Source organism: Podarcis tiliguerta, assembly GCF_965153285.1.
Source record: "Podarcis tiliguerta genome assembly, chromosome: 1".
NCBI classification, from domain to species: Eukaryota; Metazoa; Chordata; class Lepidosauria; order Squamata; family Lacertidae; genus Podarcis; species Podarcis tiliguerta.
The window spans coordinates 95,108,430-95,125,514 of record NC_139534.1 but is presented as its reverse complement, the minus strand read 5'-3'; the positions used below and the strand labels follow the sequence as shown (position 1 = coordinate 95,125,514).

The following is a 17,085-nucleotide window of genomic DNA, read 5'->3' as shown; positions in this document are numbered from 1 at the left end:
GAAACATTTTTTTAAAAAATTGCATTTGCATCCTGACTTTTATCCAAGAAGAAGAAGAGGAAGAGTTTGGATTTGATATCCCGCTTCATCACTACTGGAGTCTCAAAGCAGCTAACATTCTCCTTTCCCTTCCTCCTCCACAACAAACACTCTGTGAGGTGAGTGGGGCTGAGAGACTTCAGAGAAGTGTGACTGGCCCAAGGTCACCCAGCAGCTGCATGAGGAGGAGCAGAGACACGAACCCGGTTCCCCAGATTACGAGACAACCGCTCTTAACCACTACACCACACCACACTGACCAAGGGGGTCAAGACATAGTTCTCCCATCTCTATTATATCCTTGCAATACTCCTGTGAAATAAGTTAAGCAGAGTAAGAGTGACTCACCTATGGGCACCCAGGTAATGATTGTGTGAGGCTTGAACCTTGGTTTTCCCGGTCTTAGTTTTTACACAATGATTTTGTCACTTCTCAAATGAAACTTAGAGAGTGAGCAAGCCTGTGTTAGGGGTATCTAGTACAGACCTTTCCTACCACCATTGATTATATTTTCGCAACCTCAACTATGCATGTTTACTTATAAGTAAATGTGAGTTAAATTGGTCTTACTCCCAGTTAATCGTGCCCAGGATTGCAGCCTTAATCTGATTCAGCCTGTTTTTATCAGCTTTATTTTCATTTCTCCATCCTAGAATTAAACTCAAGCATTGCAGCTACTTTAGGCCTCTTTACCTGGGTGTCTTATAGATGAATATCTGCTTTACATAATCAGCTGGGTTTTTTAGTAGCATCAGGTATTCCTAGGAATAACTATTAAATGAACTAGAGAGAATTTACAGTATTGATGTAAGAACACAAAGCAATCTTAATAGCTACCTCTGCATTGTTAAGACAGGTATCTTTGTATGTTCTTGTGCTGTGGACTATGTCTTCCTGAAAAGTGATGACTTTGGCAGGCTGCTGCTGGTAAATAAATGAGAGAAGCTGATATAAATCTGAGAAATTAAAGGCTCAAAAATCCACAATGAAATGTGGACATTGATTTGATAATGCTTTAAATGATCATTCCCCAAATTGGCGATAACATTTTAAAAGGGCAAAATTACTTGGAAGTTATTTCACAACAGTATGTAAGAGTTTTGCATTGAGGACCCTGGGTGGCTAATTAACATTATCCACTTACCATCTCATTATCCTTGCTTATTGAAGTGCCTAAATGAAACAGATTCTCATCTGATTTAGTCTATTGTGCCCAACAGCTTTACAAAACCAAGTCAATGATTATTTTTAAGGCATTTGAGATTGTTAGATAAACAACTCCAACCTTATTGCATATTGCAATGCTTCAAACCATTTGCTAGGAATTATGTTCATATTATTCAGAAGTAGTAGTTGAAGCATGACAGAAGAATAACCCTATACCTGCTCCAGAGTCCCAACAGAGGGGAGACAGATGTAGCAAGAGGCCCCTGACCCCCAACAGGTCTGGAGGGGCAGAGCATTCCCCCACAAGATTATCCCTCCCTGCCACAGATGACCAGGCAAAATGTCTGCACACAAGGCTTATCTGTTGAAGAATAGGGAGAAATGTTTTCTAGACTAGAACGCAGTGATCCCCCTGCATTGCTTTGCTTTCTTTCTGTGCCTTGGGAATGGCTGAGTTTTGCTGTGGAGGAAGAAACCAAGATGAACTGAGCTGAAGGCAACATATAGATGTGGAGAGAGATCAGAATAATACAGTACTCATAAACCAGATTAAATTTGTCAGTCAAAATTCAACTGCAATGAACGCCTCCACACTTAAAAAGACTTCTGGTGTCTACCTTGCAAGAAGTTCTTGATAATGTGCAGTGGTGGCTGATCTTATTGAGACTAGCAGTGTAGAAGGCAGGAGCAATCATAGAATTGAAGAGTTGGAAGAGATCCTGGGGGATTTAGTCCAACCCTCTGCAATGCAATCTGTACTAGACCATACTAACAGATGGCCATCCCACCTCTGCTTAAAAACCTCCAAGGAAGGAGAGTCCACTACCTCTTGTGGGAGTCTGTTTCACTGTTGAACAGCTCTTACTGTCAGAAAGTTCTTCCTGATGTTTAGTTGGAATCTCCTTTCTTGTAACTTGAATCCATTGGTTCAGGTCCTACCCTCCGGAGCAGAAGAAAACAGGCTCGCTCCATCTTCCATGTGACAGCCCTTTTAGGTATTTGAAGATGACTATCTTATCTCATCTCAGTCTCCTCTTTACCAGACTAAACATATCCATTTCCCTCAACTGGTCCTCATAAGGCTTGGTTTCTAGACCCCTTATCATCTGGATCACCCTCCTCTGCACATATTCTTTCTAAATTATGGTACCCAGAAGTAGATGCAGTCCTCCAGGTGTGGTCTCACCAAGGCAGACTAGAGTGGTACTATTACTTCCCTTGATCTGGACACTATACTTCTGTTGATGCAGCCTAAGATAGCATTAGTTTTTTATGCTGCTACAACACTGTCATGGACCGAATGAGGGGAGGAACCAGCTGGGGAACCACCAAGGGAAGAAGGCTCAGAGACTGGCGATTGGCAGTGGGAGGACGATGAGGGTCAGAGGGAGAAGACTGGGAAGAGGAGGTGTTGGCAGCTGAAGAGGTAACAGGGTTTAGTGAGCTGAGAGAGTCTGTGGCAGAGTGAAGTCCAGAATCAGAGGCAGAAACTGAAGGAGGGTGGCCAACAGGCAGAGATGAATCAGGCTGATGAAGAATCACAGGTGTGTCCCGTCCCCCGTCCTGCTGCAATAAACTCCCCTCTCCCATAATCAAGCAGGTTAGTGGCAGGCTCCATTTGCTTGGAAAAAGCTTGGAGAGGAGAGATTTGGGGACTTCCAGTCTTGGCAGCCAATTCATGGGGCAAGACCTACCAGGGATGAGTTCTGTGTTCATTAGGCCAGACACTCAGCCAAGTCTGAAGATTGTGTTTTTTCTAATAAAGAGTTAACTTTGACTGGTGTGATTTACTGCCGGCTCACTCTTTGATAATCGCACTTAAGCTTGTGGCCTAAGACCCTTAGATCCTTTTCACATGTACTGCTAAGCAAACCAGGTGTTCCCCATCTTATAGCTGGTTATTCCTGCCAAAGTGTAGAACCTTACATTTGTCCCTACTGAAATGCATTTTGTTAGTTTGGGCCCAAGTCAACGATAGGCCAAGCCAAGTACTTGTTATTGCCTCTGTTCTCTATGTTGAGTTCTCAAATGGCAATGCTGAGACTAATAGTGGGATCATCTTTAGAATGGTCCTGGTTGTGGCCAGGCCCCCAGCCCGGTTCCTCCCCCCACCCTGGCGTGAGCAGAGTAACGCTTTCATGCCAGGGTGGCATCACAATCACCCCAGACCTATTGGCCAATCATTTTTGAGCGGGGGGATTGTGAGGCGTTTAAAAGCGGCAGCACAACATGGTTATGCATTTGCTTTGCGCTGCCAAACACCTGCCCACCCGCCCTGTAATTTATGTGTTCTCTTGCCTTGCTTTGGACGTTGGTTGGTCGCCTATCTTGGGATAGGGGCCAGGTAAGATTTTTTTCCATTTGGCAAATTGGCATGGGGCACTTGGTTTTCGACTCTTAGCAATCGTCACAACTTTGTAAGGTTTGGAGGTTAGGCATTGGCTCATTGAATTGTGGGGGAGGGGAGGTCAGCCATCGCCTGCCCCTGCATTGGCCAAGGGTATTCCGTTAAAGGAATCCAGGGCCTGGTTCCTGTCCGAAGTCCGCTTGAGGGGCTAGGGCCATGCCAGGCCTCTGGGAACACCGAGGAAAGCTACAGGCGGGTTCCCCTGATGTGGCTTCCTATTGGGGTGGTTTAAATACCTGCAAAGCGGTCAGGAGTCCAATATAGTCTATGCCAATGCCTAAGTCAATACCGCTCACATTTCTGCAATTCAATAAAGTTGTGGCCTAAAATTTTGCCAATAACCTTAAACTAAATATTCTGTGTCTGTGTGAATTTATTTTAACAAGGGGCTTGTCTGGGGGCCTTACCACGCAAATGGGGAACCTGGTAGCCAGTGTCACCACCTGGACTGTAAGGAGGCAGGGGGGGGGGGAACTGGCTGAGGACAGACTGGGCTTGGTGGGGCAGTGTGCCAATTGCCCTAGCAGACAAGCTTCCACTGATTTAATGTGAAAATGTAGGAACATTGCCACATCTAGAATTCCTTCACTATTAGCCACCTTTCACGGTATTATTTTGTTGTTGGCTTTGGGTTTTATGAAATATCTGATTATGGGATATCAGAAATAAATGAGAGAATTCAGATGAGTTTTCAACACCAACAGCATTGAGAGAAAGATGGGGCTGGAAAGGGAAGCCAGTCAGCAGCATTAAGAGTGCAGGTTGAAAAGACCTTGATCTATGTGGCTACAGTTAAAGAATCACGAGAACTAGAGTTATAGACACTATAATCAAATTAGCCACAGGGAATTTTTCCTTTCCTATTATGTCACCTAATTAGCCTAGCAAATCCCTTGGCTATGGATATGAAAAATAGGGACATGTTGCTCAAAGCTTTTGTCCTCTGCTTGTCTCCCATTAACAATTAAGGAACGTTTGCTGACATGGCCTTTGTAATATTATGTTTTGATATATTTTAAATCAAACTTTTGTTTTTTAGAACGTGACCTTCACAGAGTAACTGTTGGGTCTGTGTAATTCAATCACTTCTGCCAAATGTATGAAGAGAGAAAAGGGCATTTTGCTGAGTTCTGTGTTGTTGATCTCGAAGATAGCAACACTGTTAATTGAACAAGAGGGAACGACTGTGCGAGCACTGAATATTTAACATAGATTTTTGTTGCTCAATAGTTTAACTGTAATGAGCAGTGACAGCCTATATATTACAGGAGCAAATGTTTTATTTATATATTAATACGTGCAATGGTGGCAGTCTAAAAAACGCAACTCCATTACCAGCCAGGAACATTGAACACTTCGTTGCTTGTAATACACTCTCCATGGCATTCGTCTCTTTAGTAAACTTTATCAGTGACTTAGTGGCTAGAAATGTGAAGACACAGGGGAAATTGGGGGGGGGGGGAGAATCCCTAACAACAACAAAAAATATTCTGGTCTTTCCCCCAGGCCTTCACATCTCTTAATTTTCTTTGCAAGAAAGTTCCAAGATGGGCTTTAAAATACTGGTACATCTCTATTAAAAATGTTGTTTTTTCTTGTAAAATAAAAGTTGCTGTAGGTAACAACTAGTCTTCGGGTGCCACACTGTGGTTTTAAAAGGACTGAGTGACCTTGCATGAATGGTACTTAGAGCACACGTTAGTTGGCCCCCAAAAAACAATTTCCTCAAATCTAAATAATTAGGAAGAAGGCTAGAATAGGACAAAGTATCAGAAATATTTTTATTCATTAGTATCGTCATCAGCTGTTTAACAACAACACATTCCAGAGCAAAGTATTTGCTGAGGGAAGGGTCTAGCTTAGTGGCAGAGCATTGCTTTGCATGCAGAAGCTCTAGATTTAATCGCTGGCCCCTGTCCGAAGCCCTGGAGAGCCGCTGCCAATCAGCACAGACTCTACTGAGCTAAATGCAGCTGTGATCATCTTCTGTATAATACAGCTTCCTGTTTTCCTATGAGCCACCAGTATAGCACCATTCAAGCCAAAATCTTGAATGCTTCTTCAGTGAGCTTTTGTGAGCAACGCTCCAAATCACCTAAATCAAAGATAGGGAACCTGTGGCTCTCCAGATGTCCCATTAGCTCTAGCCAGCAGGGCCAATAGTTACAGCTATTGGGAGCTGTTGTACAAACAACACCTGTAGGGTCACATGTTCCCATTCCTGGCCCAGCCTTTATGGTAAGCAAGTGAAGGAATTCCTTTAAACCTTTAGGCTGTAAACAGATTTTGCTGAGCTGTCTCTCTCTCTCTCTCTCTCTCTCTCTCTCTCACACACACACACACACACACACACACAGTTCTGTCATCTATGTTGATTTAATGTTATTTAAAAGGCATTTCATTGATTTTATTGTACATTGTCTAGGACTGGTACTTAAAAATATATATAACTAAACTCAGTTGTTGATGCATGTTGTTGATATTGCCAAGGTTGCATGTTTGATCCCCGTATGGGACAACTGCATATTCCTGCATGGCAGAGGGCTGGACTAGATGATCCTCAGGGTCCTTTCCAACTCTACGATTCTTTGATTCTACCCTTTTACTTTGGCTTACACCTCATTTATACACTTCTCACTTGGGTCTGCTTTACATGCCATGCTTTTAAGACGTACTGTTAAAAAATGGAGAACATAACCTGCAATGGACATGTCGTGGGTAGAGCAAAACGTCTGGGGACCACGGAAGTGTATAGTGCTGTTCGTTTTTTAATGATCTGTAGTCTTGCACAAATCTTTTCAGAGGAGCTAGCCATGCAAGGCTGTCACAGCAGAAACAGCAAAGGGTCTTGAGATACCTTAAAGACTCACAGATCTATTGTGGCAAACGCTGATGTGGGTGAGAGCACTGATTTTTGCTGCTTGTTTTATTTTTACAGTATGTCCCTCCTGACCTTTGCATCTGTAACTTTGTACTGGAGCAGTCTTTATCTGTCAGGGCCCTCCAAGAGATGCTTGCCAATACAGGAGACAATTCCAGCGAAGGGGTAAGTAAAAGGATGTTTGTTTTGGTGTCATGGGATTCCAGTCATCCAAGATTAAACTGCTTCTCGCCTTCCTGCCTTGACCCAGGAACCTTTCAAAAGCCTGACTGTTCAGAATGAATTATATGATATTGCCAAACTTCCTTTTTGTGTGTTTATGTGTATGTGTGTGGGGGGGTGTCTTTTATTTTATCATCCCACATCTTGCAAAAAAAAAGGTCAGCTGCGTCTTAAGAAATTCCAGGCAGTTTCTAAAAATAAAAATAAACCTCCCAATCCATCCTTACTTCTTCGGAGACCAATTATTATACCACCAGAAGGAAATATCTGCTGAGGAGCATCCTTTGAGGTACAGCTAGCACAAGGTGTTGAGAGTCAAGTTGCTTTGAATTTAGGTCATGTGCAGGGTAGCATTACCTTTCTATTAGGAATCACTGGAGCAGAAACGTGAGTAAAAAATTTTTGTTAAACACTTTGCACTCAAATGAGAAGAGACCTGGAGTCAGAGTATTCTAGGTTCCCACCCCCATGAAGTCCCCCCCCCCCCCCGGGCCAGACTTACAGAACAAAAATTTGCTTGCACCACACCAAATTTTTAATTGATAAGAAATACATTGGAGGAAAGAAACAACTCCCGGCAGCGATTGATTTATAACATCGAACACAACTGCTTCATAATGTGATCACGGGGCATCCAGAAAGTATAAAGCAATGCAGCTACATAAGAATATGAATCATTCCCAAAATATAATTACAAAAGAGCCTCTTACGTATGTACCGTAAGTATGTATACAAATCCAATGAGAGGTGTGAGCTTGTTTTTGCTGAGTGGTCTCATTTATATTAGGCCTAATTTGAGACAAACAAATGCATCAACACAAATAAGCCTTTCTCTTTTCTGTTCATGGTTGTCAGAGATGAGAATCCCTGTTTACAGCAATATTGTCCTCAGTATCACTTGGTGCTCTTGCTCTCATTTTGAAAAAAATATCTATTCATATTCTGCATATAATTTTTTTTTTTAGATACTATACTATACTGAAATGTTTAAACATTTCTTTGATTATCCTGAAATCTTCCGGCCACACTTGCCATCCTCTCCTGCCACACCAGTGTGGCATGCCACACCCTTTGAGAACCACTGTTTTTAGGCATGAATCAAACTAGTACATAGTAAGTTACCCCCTTCACACATGCAGCCAGCAGTATGGGAAAGTATGGTATGGTAAAGTAAATGATACACATGTGAAGGATGCAACTAAGTGGGAGGGGCTGATCGACTGGGTCTTTCCCTTCCAATTTGCACCTTGCCATGAGAAAGTATGGGGACGCGGGTGGTGCTGTGGGTTAAACCACAGAGCCTAGGAGTTGCCGATCAGAAGGTCGGCAGTTCGAATCCCCGCGACGGGGTGAGCTCCCATTGCTCGGTCCCTGCTCCTGCCCACCTAGCAGTTCGAAAGCAAGTCAAAGTGCAAGTAGATAAATAGGTACCGCTCCGGCTGGAAGGTAAACGCTCTTTCCGTGCGCTGCTCTGGTTTCACCAGAAGCAGCTTAGTCGTGCTGGCCACATGACCCGGAAGCTGTACGCCGGCTCCCTTGGCCAATAAAGCGAGACGAGCGCCGCAACCCCAGAGTCGGTCGCGACTGGACTTAATGGTCAGGGGTCCCTTTCCCTTTATGAGGAAGTATAATCATCAGGCCAAAAAGATCACATTATTCATACATTGTGGGGTCGCACTATGTGGAAGCAGTGCCCATGATGTAGGCTTGGCACATGCCAAAACGGCTGGGTTCTGTTTGTTTCACTGGAATGAGCAACCTTCTCCTGCTTAGCCATCTTATGCACAATGGCATGTATCCAGTACCCAGCAAGGAAACCATCACCCCACTTGTGAATGTCTACCAGAGTCATCCTGGCTCCTAGAGCCCCAAATGCTCCATGGAGCAAAAGGAACTCTTCCAACTCTTAACCCTGTCTGGTCCTAACAGAGCCATGTAACTTCCCTTGTGCTGCAGCAAGGGCAGGAAGCAAGTAATGCCTTAACAATAGCAGTGGTTCTGTGTTGTCAGCAGGGATGGGGACCAGCAGTGTCTTATGCTAATGCTGGTTCCCTCTTGTCCCATTATGAGAGCTGCTGTGTGAGCAGCACAGCAGCTGATAACACTGGATCATTAGCATGCTCAGTTTTGTTCTTAGTTGCTTGGGAGTAAGCCAGAGAACATTACAACCTCCTGGTTAAGCAGTTAAATTCCATCTTTCTTTCTTTTTCCAAGATAGGACCAAAGTGTGAACATTAAAAAAAAACCCCAAACCTGCATTCTCTGTTTTCATACCTTTTGTATAAATGCGCTCTTTCTCTTATCGCCGCTGAAGTTTGATTTAAAGAGTTGGACGTTGGGCACCTTAGAAGAGCATCTGATTAGTAGTGAGGACTGCACCTTGCCAGGTCGATATATGATATATGAATACACAGAGGCATAAACTCTGGAGTGGAAAGAAACAGGAAAGACTTACAGAGGTTGTCTTTTCTGCTTTCACAGGGAGTTGTTAGATAGCTGGACAGTTAAACAAATGTACGTAAGAAGTATGCAGTTTTATGCTTTGGTTTCTGTATAGAGAATTAAAACATAACATTTACCTGTATGTAAGAATATCACTTTAAAGTAAATAAGCTATTAGATATGCATTCATTTTTTCTACAAACAGACTATATTAAACAAATTTCAAATAATATAGTCAACATTGGGACTAATATGTCAATTCAGTCTAATTTTTTAATTTTAAAAACTCATTCGCAATCAGCAACACTAATATTGTATATGAGACAATATCACTTATGTCATGGTAAAAACTTGCAAATAAGATAAAAACAAAGAGGAAGGGTGAATAAAAGGATATACGTAAGGATAGGAGCATGGCAGGAGAGATCGACTAAATTTTGTGCTTTCACTAATGGAAGCCTCCATCTTATCCTCTTTAGTCCAAGAGTCTTTCGAACGAAAGACACCACCTAATTGCCTGTCCATGAGTACTAGAAACATGCTCTTTTATCAGTCAAATGAGTACATACTGGATATTGCATTAGATGTGTCTCATAGTCTGAGCATGACACTGCAGTAAACTAGAGTAAACAACCCCAGTTGCTTGGCAGTAGCTCTCTGAGTGCAATAGAGATATGTGCAAAGAGTTGGAATTGCAGTGCATGATCAAGCCTTATTATGCCTGGAGTCCTCTATTACCAGGGCAGAATGTGGTTTCATATATGCGTCTCTCCCCTTTAATGGGGAATATCCACATGACATTGTCCCTATCCCAGTGTTGCCACAGAACTTTCTGACCCTTGGAAAGTCCAAAAATCCAGGATTGAAAAACAACAACAGCAGCAGCAGCAGCACCCTGCATTAAAAGGGGAAAGGTCTGGCACAACAACTGGGATGGGGTTCCCATTTTGTTCCAGTGTGGTTAAGCTAATAGTGGCAACAGGCAATTATCCTGGGATAAAATGTTTTATACATTCATACACACAGATACTGCTCTGGTTTGCATTTCACATTGAAGTATAGCTTACATTAAACCATGGTTTATGGTGCTGTTCGAACTGGGCCACTGAACGTTGCTTGAATTGATTGTCTAAAGTCTTTTGACATGAGGGCTGCAACAGATTAAAACACCAAATGTGCTTCCTCGTGCCTATTTGTACTGCCTGACAAGCCAGCCTGTCTATCTTATGAGCTGGCCTGTTATTTCCCATGCAGCTGTTTTTGTTCTCTCTGCATAAGCTGTTTGATTTACCCTTATTTTTTATTTATATGTTTAATCATGGAATAATTTTTGATCCTTCTTCCTGTAAACAGAGCATAAAGAAACTCTTGACTATTGCAGCAACATGAAAAAAAACCCACTATAATTATGCAAATCATCTTTCCTGCAGCAAAATGTCCCTACAGTTTCCCCCTTACGGGGCATCTAGAAGGCACCTGTCAAAATCAATGCTAGGGAAAAGTAGAGTTGTGATGGATAAAACCTGCGTTAGAATGCAAGGATCCTCAGAAGTAGAAAATAGGACACATAAATATAAATACTAGCAGCAGTTTTCGTTTTGAATAAATGATAAATTATTCCAACTTGCTTCATGATTAAAAGGGGGGGGGGTACCCTCCCTTGACTGGGAATTTTCATGCTTCTCTGGGCTTATTATTATTTAAATATACTTTTAACATTTTCCTCTTTCTTTCAGCAGTAACATAAAAGTAGTGCATTAATTTGCCAGAAACTGTGGAATAACAAGTAGACCGTAAGGGTTCCTTTGGGCAGGAAAAGCCAGAGGGAATTGTTTTTAAGCAGGAAAATGGAAGCTGAGCAACTGTATCCTATTTGGGTTGTGTACTGTTTACTTATGATGGGGAAATGTCTGTTTGAAAAATTGCAGGCGTGTCTGAACGGTGTGTGGGATAGAATGGTGCAATGTTTGAATGCTTAAAGATGTGTGGTTTTTAAACATAACCTGCATCAACGGATGTTTTAAAAAATTGTTTTATTTGCATCCCATCCTTCCTGCGAGGAGCTTCAAGCACCATGCATTGGATTCGCAAGCCTAGGGATCAAGCCTAGGTCCGTTTGGACCATCTGCTCATATATGGGAACAACATGGTTGACATCCTATGACCAGCTGTCTGGGAATAAGTCCAACTGTATTCAGGGGCACTGTTGAAGTACACATCCCTAGTTCTCTCAAGTTGCACTACATCACGTGGAAGTTGTTGCTGTAGTTGTTGCTTATTACCCACCTTTCACCCTAACATCCTAGGGAGGGTTATAGCAACTAAAACACAGTACGTGTAAACAGCCTCCCGCAGTTTAGTCAAACTCATGCTGGTAGCTTCAAGTACACTATCCAACGATCTTGTCCTCTGTTGTCCCCTTCTTCTTGTGCCCTCCATCTTTCCCAACATCAGGGTCTTTTCCAGGGAGTCTTCTCTTCTCATAAGGTGGCCAAAATATTGAAGCCTCAGCTTCACGATCTGTTTCGTCATTTTAACCAGTGTTAAATCCCTCCATTTCCACATGTTGCTAATCCTGCCACTCATCCCCGCATGTCAGATGAAATGCTTCAGGTATGAATGGCACGATTTCACCAGAGCCACATTTCAATGGGTTGTGATTGTGTTTTAACACTAGACTTCTTTATGCGGTAGTTCTTACCAGGTGAGCAATATTCCAATTGAATTGAAAGTCTATGTCTCACAGTGTAGAGTTTGGGTATAGCCACCATAACATGTGAGACGAATGATGTTTAAATAAATGCAAAGCAAAAAGTAGAAATAACAGCTGTCACTCTTTTTCTACTCAACTTGGGTCACTAATAGCTGACATAGTAATAGATCACGCACATTTATTACCCCACAAGACAAGGGGAAGGTTCATTAAATGTGGCTCTTCTCCTCTCAATGAACAAATACGATGGGAAGCTGTTGTAACTGGACATACAGCTATAAAAGGCACAGAAGTTATCAGTAGACTGCTGCTGGTGCAGCATAGCCTCAGCTGTTGAAATAATCAGGGATCAAAAGGAAGTTTGGAGAGCCAGTTGCATTGATAGAAGAGTGGGAAAGGTCTATAAAAGGCAGAGGCACCATTTAGGCAAGAACTTTACGGTTCAGTCCTACACATTCTCGAGAGCTCCATTGAGTATAATTGGACTTACACCTGAGCAGATGTGAATAGGATCGTAGCCCTAAAGCTTGCCTTTCTGCCTGTTTTGTGAAGTGGCTGTAGGAGCTTCTCGAGTGTGTTAGTTTCCCTACTAGCTGAAGTGCCAGTGAACTGCACAATTTCTTAACCAATTTGGTGAGAAGTTGTGGGTGAGATCTGTATCTTCCTGCTTTGCCTCTTACAGCAGAAAAGTGGAAAGAGATACACCACAGGGGAATCCTGTTCTGCCCCCCACTGCTCTGCCCCATTCCATTCCTGCCCTGCCCCCTGTCAGCACCAAAAACAATCCATATGCCAGTTGTCGCATGTGTGCAATTGTGTGCAAGTAAGGAAGTGCCTGTATTTTATTTGAGTGTTTTCTCTTCCTCTTCTCATAAGATTTGAATAAGCTCTGAGCTGAGCAATGAGTGGGACATTACTAGCATGGTTTATATTGGTTACGTATACTATACAAAGTGACCTAGGTTATATTAGGGTCACATCAGGATGATTGGTGCACTAACGAAATCACGCTGGAGTTATTTATTATCCAGGTTTCAGCGGTATATGTGTTCTAGTGGCACACAAAATGGAATAACTTCACAAGTGTCACAGCCCGTCTCTGTAATATAAAACTAACAGTAGCTTGGAGCATTCTGACATGAGCGATAGAAAAGGAAATGCAAGTGCTGTTCTCATGGAAGGTTTGTGAATCTCTATGGAGAGAGAGAGAGAGAGAGAGAGAGAGAGAGAGAGAGAGAGAGAATGAATGATGCCCTGGTCCTATATGAACCTGTCTATTCACTTAGTTCAGGAACAGGGACCATGTGGTCCTCCAGACATTGGATTCCAGAAGTTTCCAGCTCCCACGAGTGCCAGTCAGCATGTCAAATGATGATGGGTGTTGTAGCCCAACAGGGAAGGGCCATGCTGTCCCTGTTCCTGACAGAGATTTCTCACAGACTCTTTTCAGGAATTTTGTTTAAACTCTATGTAGATAGGTACAATGCAACTTGGAACCGGGTCTTCTCTGTTGTGGTCTCCTTATTATCATGGAACACATTCCCTGCTCCCCACAGAACACTTGGCACATGCATTTTTTTATTTGTTTTTTCTCAAGTCTTTGATTTAATAACATCATGCTCTTTTGCTATCCATGCTGCTCTTGGTTCTGCCTTGTTCTGTTAATAAGTGTTTCACAATGTTTTTATATTTATTCATATATATATATATGTTGATTGTAAGCCACCTTGAACACATTTCACATTTCACAATAAACCATGGTTTATCACGATGCATAGCAAGCCTCAGGCTTATGCACCCCTCTTCCCCTCTCTTCTTCCCATGCAGCCGGGAGGAAGACTTCAGAAGCTTTTTCTTTCAGTTTTAGCAAACCATGGCTTCTTGTTTGTCCAAAACGGGGACCTAGTTTAACAGTGATCATTTGCAAAACAAACCAACTTCAAAACATGGATAAGAACCCATGCTGGCATGTTTAAACTCATCATGGTCTAGCATGATCATTGTCCGTGATATAAATATTTTTTCTTCAGTAAAGTTGTCCATATTTAGTGGGAAGATCTGGCACATTTCTTTGTGTTGGGGAAGTGCTTGCAGGTGTGAATGGGCAGATTCCTGTGTGCAGCAAGAGGTAGGCAGCTGCTGCTTTGTTTAAACTATGGATGTGAGTCTGGCATGTGTATGAACTTCTTTTATTATTGTAAATAAGAGTCCTGATTAGCATACCAAATTTATAGACTTAATTGTCAAAAAAGAGAGAGACCACTTTAAGACTTCAAGGCTGTTGATTAATACATTTTACGCTTTTGGTAAGCAAAGGGAGGAGGGGGAGATAAAGAATTCACCTGGAGGGCATCATTGTAAGGAAAGCTACAAGGAAGAAGAACAGTAAATGTGCCAGCTGAAATATCCCAGTGGGTTTTCATGGTAAACGCAAGAGCAGCTATCTTATATGCTGACCACTTTCTTTGGTCTCATAAATGTGATTATGTAAAGCTGCTGCAGTACTATGGCAGTAATTTACTATTCCCTGCAGCTCAATTTTATATTTAGCGTGCTGCATACAAGTTGGTTTCTTGGAAGCATCAGCTTTTGAAGATAATGAATGTTAAATATAGTGGACACAATCTACCTGCGTAAACTCTATTGCAATGATACTTAGATCTTAAATAACTCCTGTTGTTATTATTATCATTAACAACAAGAACTTCCTGGTGGATCGTGCCCATCATTATTGCTTATTTTAGTTAAATATTAAAACACATTCCTTCAATATGTATATGTATATGCCTAAATTTTGTTTTGAGTTTCTGCTTTAATATGTCACACACACCACACACACACACACACACCATTTGTGAGACTAATTTTTTATTTACCATTTTGTTTTCAACTTTGCTAGCCTAGAGAGCTCTCCGAATGGGTATGTTCTTAATTCGTTTGTCTGATCTTCAGCCATCGCATGAAACTCAATCCATTTGTACCTGTGATAAATGAAACTTTTTGCTTGTCAATGTTCATTCTGTATGCTGGTTGTTCCATGTGGTTTTTTGTTGTGGCTATAAAACCTCAGGACTAATGATCAGCCATGAAATATGGGCCTTTGCTGAACTTTCTTTTGCGCTTTACAATCATCGGCATTTGAAGCTATCAATAAAAGGTCTTTGGCATTTTTAAGTCTCTGAGAGCTGTTATATCTAGTGCAATGCAGTCCTGAACATGTGTTCTAAGAAGTAAAGTCCACTTATTTCAATGGGATTTGTGCCTAGGACTGCAGTCTACATATTTAAAATTTAGTTGTCGCACAACATATAAGGATAAAATCAACAAATGATCCACAAAAACATAGTTAAAAACATAAATAAAACATCCATAAATATCAATAAAAACTGATACATTAAAAGGGGGGAAAATTTGTAAAGCCCTATCTCAACATAATTTTTTTTCAAAAGACAGATGGTTCCTGCTGAACCTCTACTGGCAGGGAGTTCCACAGGGCAGGGCCTGACACACCAAATGTCCAGCAGCCAAAGATCAGGGGCATGAGGAACCATCAGAAGTTCTCCATCACAGGGTCTCATTGATCGAGGTGGAGCATAAGTGTTGTTGTTGTTTAGTCGTTTAGTCGTGTCCGACTCTTCATCACCCCATGGACCAGAGCACGCCAGGCACTCCTGTCTTCCACTGCGTCCCGCAGTTTGGTCAGACTCATGCTGGTAGCTTCAAGAACACTATCCAACCATCTCGTCCTCTGTCGTCCCCTTCTCCTTGTGCCCTCCATCTTTCCCAACATCAGGGTTTTTTCCAGGAAGTCTTCTCTTCTCCTGAGGTGGCCAAAGTATTGAGCATAAGTAACTGGGCCTAAATTGTTTAGGGCTTTGTGGGTTGACACAAATGCCTTGAACCTGGCCTGGTAGTAAGGGAGTAACAGTTGCTCTGAAGGACTGTCCCTCTTTAACAGTAGCAGGCATGGACTTTGGCCTTTCAAATTTCAGCAGTGCCCTGGTGCGAACCGAAAATTTGGCAGCGCCGCCTCTTGCCTTCTGTTCTGCTCAATCACTGCATCATAGTTGCAATGCCCTGCAGCGCCCCTAGGCTTGGTGCCCAGTGCAGCGGAACCCGTTGTGCTACCCTAAATCTGCCTCTGACAGTAGAACACATGACCGCCCTACTGCCATGTTTGGCACTTTTCTACTCTCTGCCAAGGTTTGCCTTTGAGCAAGCAATGGAGGAAAGGAGCGTGTTGGTAGTGGCACAAATGGTCACTCTGTTGGCAGCTGGGAAACCAAAGGAGAGGGTGGACTCAACAACAAAGGTTTAAAAGACAGAATACATATATTTATCAATGCTGGGCTGAGTGCATCAATAGCACTGTCTCACCATCTGGTATGGTTTGGAGGTGGTGAGGGCACTGTGGCATTGATCCCGATAGTCCTATCCATGGAAATCTGTCAACTCATTATATTATGAAGAATTCCGACACAGCAGGCGAGAGTTTGCACCTGGTTATTCTTATGCATTCACTGGTTTCCCTTCTCAGAAATCCCACACAGAGTTTGAGAAAAATCTGCTGGTCAGCAGAGCAGTCAGCCCCCCGCTTTTGTGCAATACTAAATCACCACACTGTGTTAATTTTATTTTCCCAATCCACTGGGAAATTAGTGATTACTTAAGAACTTAACCCTCCAAGGAGGCAGATGCCCACATAAGTGGGAATGAAATTCTTTAAAAGCCAGCAGCCACAGACCCTCAACTTGCTCTCAGTGTAGTTTGCAGCTGACCGTTTTAATTAAATACTAATACAGTAACTTTCTGGTCCACTTTTTTCTCCCCTCTTGTTCTCATTGTGGCTTTCAGCTATGTAGTGCAGGGTGGGAAAATCCCACACTACTGCCTGTTGGGAGTTGGGCTACTTTTAAATAAAGCGTTTGCCACAGCAAGGCAGAAAGGAAAACATATTCTGGGGACAAGTATTTTACTTCTAAAGGAAGAGCTGCTTAAGCATGCCTGGAGGTCACAGTCTCCATTTTGAAAGCTCCAAGCCCTAATCCCAGATGCACTGGAACTGATGGATATTGTACTCTACTACTAGGAGTATCCTCTTCTCTTTCTCAAACCTGATTTGGCCAACCTGCCACCTTCCAGATGTTGCTGAATATGTTTCTCCTATCAACCCCACCCAGCATGGTCAATGGTCAGGGTGATGAAAATAGTAGT

General features: G+C 42.4%; 1 protein-coding gene across 1 annotated transcript in view; it reads left to right on the top strand.

The window, feature by feature from the left end:
- Positions 1 to 17,085, top strand: part of RYR3 (ryanodine receptor 3) — a 255,484-nt gene that overhangs the window by 53,989 nt on the left and 184,410 nt on the right. Inside the window, exon 3 of the mRNA XM_083449419.1 lies at positions 6,552 to 6,659. Coding sequence (XP_083305545.1) covers positions 6,552 to 6,659 — 108 coding nt within the window. The remainder of the gene's footprint in view (positions 1 to 6,551; positions 6,660 to 17,085) is intronic.